At 41.2% G+C, this 5,752-nt stretch overlaps 1 protein-coding gene across 1 annotated transcript in view; it reads right to left on the bottom strand.

Annotated features, from left to right (window-relative positions):
* Window positions 1–672: 672 nt before the first annotated feature.
* The window catches only part of LOC101991057 (interleukin-18), a 27,373-nt gene continuing 22,293 nt past the window's right edge, over window positions 673–5,752 (bottom strand). The window contains exons 5-7 of the mRNA XM_005347301.3: window positions 4,397–4,531; window positions 3,230–3,363; window positions 673–1,001 (exon numbers count right to left, since the gene is read on the bottom strand). Of these exons, the coding sequence (XP_005347358.1) occupies window positions 777–1,001; window positions 3,230–3,363; window positions 4,397–4,531 (494 nt within the window). The 3' untranslated portion in view covers window positions 673–776. The remainder of the gene's footprint in view (window positions 1,002–3,229; window positions 3,364–4,396; window positions 4,532–5,752) is intronic.

Below are 5,752 nucleotides of genomic sequence, written 5' to 3'. Positions count from 1 at the left end.
CCCATGGAAAAAAAACCCACTGCATGTATATTTATGTATGTATGTGTGTATATATATATATATATACACACATATATATACATATATATACACATACATAAATTGCATGTATGTATACATGTATGTTTATATGTTTATATATGTATATATGTATACATACATATGTATATATACATATATACATATATGTATACATATGTATATATGTATATGTATGCATATATATGAATATATATTGTGTGTGTGTGGTGTATCTCCCTCTGGAAGAGTAGCAAGTGCTCTTAATCACTGAACCATCTCACTAACCCATAAGTGCTACTTAAAAAATATCATAATTAGTATCATACTTAAATGGCATGTTGAGGTCATTATTAGTATCTATTTCACTGTCACGTGAATAGATTTGCTGGAAACTTGATCGCCAGTATAACCGTGTTGAGGTGGTGATATATTAAAGAGGTGGGAGGTGAACAGCTCCCGAGGCTTCCAGCATTGGGAAGGGCTGAAGCCTCTCTCAAGAATGAGTTGCTATGAAGTGAGGCTCACCCATGTGCTAATTCACATGCAGCTGATTCCTTTCCTTTCATCTTGTATGCTGTAATGCAGCCAGGGCCATTCACCAGGACGTAGGAATTGGACTAGACACGTGAGACAAATGAACCTGTTTGCTTTATAAATTATGCAGCCTGAGGTATTTTGCTATGGCAACACAGAATGGATTATCATAAGGCTCATGTAATCTAGTCATCTTTCTGGTACACAAAAATGCTTAATACCTAACTCTGAGGTAAGCTAGTAACAGTGAACATTACAGATTTATCCCCATTTTCACTCTTTTCCTTCAGTATGAGCTTGTAAAATTCTTTTTCCTTCTCGCAAGCTAGAAAGTGTCTTTTGTATAGTGAAGATTCAAACTGCATCTTATTGTGTCCTGGAACACTTCTCATAAAGAATATGAGATCACTTTTAGTACCGTCGATATATTCAGGTGGATCCATTTCCTGTGGAGAAAACACACATTACATAATTTTTGTTATAGTTTGTTTTTTGAGACAGAGTTTTTCGGTCTAACAGTCCTGGTTGTTCGAGAACTCATTTAGATCTGGGTAGCTTCAAACTTACAAAAGTCTCCCTGCCTCTGACTCTCAAGTGTTGAGCAGAAAGGGATGTGCACCATCCAACATTACACTCTTTGTAAGGGGTGACTGAGCCCAGAGCGATGGCTTCCTGTTCTGGTCTTTCAGAGCCTGGTATTTGGCGCTTACACCCTCATGAGGAAGCTCACAAATACCCAAACTCCAGCACCAGGGGATCCAGCTTCCCAATCTGGCCTCCAAAGAAACACATGTACACACAGTTGTGCATACAGAAAATGAAATTTTTTAAAAATGCCTTTAACAGTTTTATTTTTTTTTCCGTTTGACATGATTTATTTATTTATTTATTTATTTTTAACAGTTTTAATATGTGCACTTTATTTAGAAGTGTATTATTAAACAGACCTGAAGCAGCTTTACGTTTTTCAGGAGTTAAAAAAACTCTCTGAAGGTAGAAGTACTGACTGCTTCTCTTTAATTCCTAACTTCCTATTTTCCTGTCCGTTCTGACCTTTTCCACCTGGCACCCTCATCAACACACAGGCCTCCTGGTTCCCCTATGCCCAGAGTTTCCTTTTGTTCTCTTCCATCAAGGAGTCCAGGTATGCTAATGATGAAGAGAAGTTCTAGCAGAGATGACCATCTCATCGGGGTAGTTTCAGTTCTTGTCTTCTTTAGTTGTTCTTAGCTAACACACTGACGAACTCCCCACTTTGGCTCAGTAGCTCTAGTTTCTGAATCATCATGAGAGGTGCGGGAGGTGTCCGAATCTCAGCTCCTTCTTTCTGTGATCCTGATACTACACTGTAGTGTGATTAGACCAGCAGCTGTTCTCTAGCTGAGTCTTGGGTTCCCCAATAGCCCAGCTGCACAGACTCAGTCTGTGGCCCCTGACTCTGCTTTCCAAGCATAACAGTGCACAGTAGTCTCTCCCTTCTGTCCTGAGTTTAGTATAAGCACTGATTCCTGTATGTTTTGTCCAGACACCAGGGTCCTAGTCAGGATTAGCTGACTAGAAACTGTAGTCTCTCCCACCGGAGCTGTTAACTTCTAGGAGTGCCTGGTTTTATCTATTCTCACATCTTGTTTTCCTTTTAGGATGTATTAGAAAATATGAGAACTGCCCAAGGTTCTTCTATGTTTTCATAGAAGTGATAGTTTGGAATTAAATTTGACCACATGGAAGCAAAGATCCCCATGATCCTATGGACTGACCAAGAAACCTCTAGAATTAGCCGGGCGGTGGTGGCGCACGCCTGTAATCCCAGCACTCGGGAGGCAGAGGCAGGCGGATCTCTGTGAGTTCAAGGCCAGCCTGCCTGGTCTACCAAGGGAGTTCCAGGACAGGCTCCAAAGCTACAGAGAAACCCTGTCTCGAAAAACCAAAAAAAAAAAAAAAAAAAAGAAACCTCTAGAATTAAAAATGATTCTATCTTCTTAATATGCATAGAAGATTCGGAAGGTGTCCTTTCAATGGAACTAGTTAAATTGACAGCCATAGTTCTTGGATATTTATCAATCTATTATTGGCCATGACTAATGGTAGAATGAGGTGCTCTCTTATTAGCATCGGCTTCTAAGCTATGCCTGGTAAACCACCACTTAGACAGAAACTTTAAGCTTCAGGAGATGATTTAGGACCAAGGCGAGGCTTAAGATCTAAATAAGAAGTGATCCTTGGCCACAAACTCTAGCCATATGACAGGGAAATGAAGTTGGGTCTGACCAGAACCTAGTCTATAGCAACGATGGATAACGTCTACATTAGTGGGAGCTCCTGAGCATGAGACCTGGCACAGGACACACACCTGTAATCCTAACATCTGGGAATATAAATGGAAAGTTAAAAGTTCCAGGTCACCCTCAACTATATACTGAGTTTGAGGTCAGCCTGGGATACAAGAAACCCAGTTTGAATACATTCAGCCGTCTCTTCCTCTCAGACAGACTCAGAGACAAAATGAGACCACCGAGTATCAGCACACTAGACTGAAGGGGTGGACAGCTCCCCATACTCATCCACTTCAGTGGTTGTGTCTGCTCTTTGGGCTCTAGACAATTGGTCTGAGGATATCTGACGTTTATAATTTGTCCATTAATATGACTAAAATCAAAGTGAAACCGAATCTTACCTTAAAGGCAATGCCTTTGTCCTTACAGGAGAGAGTAGACATTTCTCCATGCTTCACAGAGAGGGTCACAGCCATGCCTCCTCCCTCAGAATCTTTATACATATATATTATCAGTCTGGTCTGGGGTCCATTAGCTGAAATAAATATTAATAAATGAGACCATTAATTGGAATACTTCCCCTCCCCCAAACTGGCATCTATAGAAATTTAACCAAAGAATAGGTCAGTCACAACCATGCAGTGAAGGTTTGGCCTGACGGCCAACAGACCTGAAGCCCAGCTGGCCACACTCCCCTTAAATTACACTTACAGGGTGTATAAACCGTAGGTGTGCAACATGAGTGTGGTAAAATATTCTGAGTATGTTAAAGATAGTTTGACATTTTTCTTGATTTCTGATATTTCTCTTGAGTGTGTTAAAGATATCACAAACCCTGCCAGGTGTGAATGTAGACACTTATAATCCCAGCACTCTGGAGGCAGAGACAGGATGATCTCTGTGAGTTTTTAGGTCATCCTGGTCTACAAAGTGAATTCCAGGATTATGTACCAGGGGTACATAATGAGATCCTGTTTCAAATCAAAAATAAAGCCAATCCCAAAGCAGAATGTTATTCTGAGTCTAAAGACTATGTTTAATTGTTAAATATCCAATAGAGAATTAAAAGCATTTGTTAAGAAAAAAAAAAAACTTAGGATAGGTCTCTTTTTTTGTTTTCAAGAATATACATTCAACTAGGCCCCAAACTGGGATATTTGGAACTTATGTCTTGAGACAATCTCATGCTCTGGTGGAAGAGATATTCATTTGAAATGCTTGTGTTTTACTTTTCATTTGAGTTTTGATGGTGTCAGCAGTATTCTCAGCTATAACCAGTGGGGATGAATGATCCAATTTGAGAAGGTTCTTCTATGGAGAATACAATTGATATAGGTAACCGGGGATACTCCCATAGACCCAGAGAGGGGTCACCTCTACCAGTGTCTTTATTGCATCTACCCCCCCCCCGGCTCCATCTAAAAAAAGGGTGCTCTCTAAAGTGGAATTATGTTTACTATTGTGAATTTCCATCTGAGGACAGGACCTGACATTTGAAAACGTGGGCAGTAAATGGAGTGGGGAGAAGCGGGTGGTCATCATGTTTTTAAATAGGCAGAGAAAAGTACCATGTTGGTCAGCATCAGGCATGTCCTCAAACACAGGTGGATTTCTTTTGTCAACAAAGAGAACTTGGTCATTCATATTTCGTATTACTGCGGTTGAAGACTGAAGCTTGCTAAAGTTGTCTGATTCCAGGTCTCCTATAACACACATTGAATCATTAATGGTAAGTTGTTTTATTAGATCCACAGACACACCTAGTAATTCTGTTTGCGGAGTCAGTACAACCCTCTGCTCTAGAAGCAGCAATGAGCAAGTTCCCCTGTTGAGCTTCACTGTGATCCTAAGAGCACACCGGGTTTCCTGATTGCACTTGGAACTACTCTCCCTCCAAAGGTTCGAGTATTTTGCTTTCTGGCCAGTCTCCTTTGTTTTCTTACACTTTCCTTCCTGCTGTCCATGTTCTTAGACATCACAAACCCTGTAGTCTCCTTCCTCTGGGACCTCTTCCGTAGCTGTACTTCTGCCTGCCCTTCCCTTCATAACTGCGCCTAGTAGTGCTTCATTATAGCACTACTATAATGTTATACTACTATAATGTTAGTACCTTAAATCCTTAATCAAATGCGAGGTGGTGGTGCCCACACTTAATCCTAGCACTCGGGAGACAGAGGCAGGCAGATCTCAATTTGGAATTTGTGCCTGGTCTCCAGAGCTAGTGCCAGGACAGCCAGGGCTACACAGAGAAACCCTGCATTGAAAAACCAAAAGCCAAACCAAAACAACAATCAATTTACCAAAACCCCAAATCCTCAACCTACTTATGCAAATATGGGAGCTATGCCACCCACCACAGGCTGTGAATTGCCAGTCCTTGTTTCCGGTTGAGCTCTGTCTCTCACAGCTGCAGTTTCAGCTTGCTCTCAGGATCTTTACCTCTCTCTCTCTCTCTCTCTCTCTCTCTCTCTCTCTCTCTCTCTCTCTCTATTGTTTTGGAATATTTCTTTACACTGTGTGAAGTGGTGCCACTGTGATTCATTTAATAAAATGCTAAACACCCAATGGCTAGGCAAGAGGTATAAGGCAGACTTTTTGGTCAGAGCGCTCTGGGAGGAAGAAAGGTGAAGTCGCAAGCTGGAGGCAGAGAGAACAAACATGCAGGAGAGGAGATAAAAAGTCATGAGTCACGTGGCAACACATAGATGAATAGAAATGGGTTAACTTAAGTATTAACAACTATTTAGGAACAAGCCTAAATTAAGGCCGAGCCTACATAATTAACAATGTCTCCAGGTTATTTTATGTTTTGTGAGCTGGCGGCCTAAAGAACTCTCTCTCTTTCTCTCTCCCCCTCCCTCCCTTCCTCCCTCTTCTCTCTCTCTCTCTCTCTCTCTCTCTCTCTCTCTCTCTCTCTCTCTCTC

The sequence above is a fragment of the Microtus ochrogaster genome, chromosome 5 (assembly GCF_000317375.1).
Source record: "Microtus ochrogaster isolate Prairie Vole_2 chromosome 5, MicOch1.0, whole genome shotgun sequence".
Lineage (NCBI taxonomy): Eukaryota > Metazoa > Chordata > Mammalia > Rodentia > Cricetidae > Microtus > Microtus ochrogaster.
The sequence above is the reverse complement of the archived record's forward strand: the minus strand, read 5'-3'. Positions and strand labels throughout refer to the sequence as shown.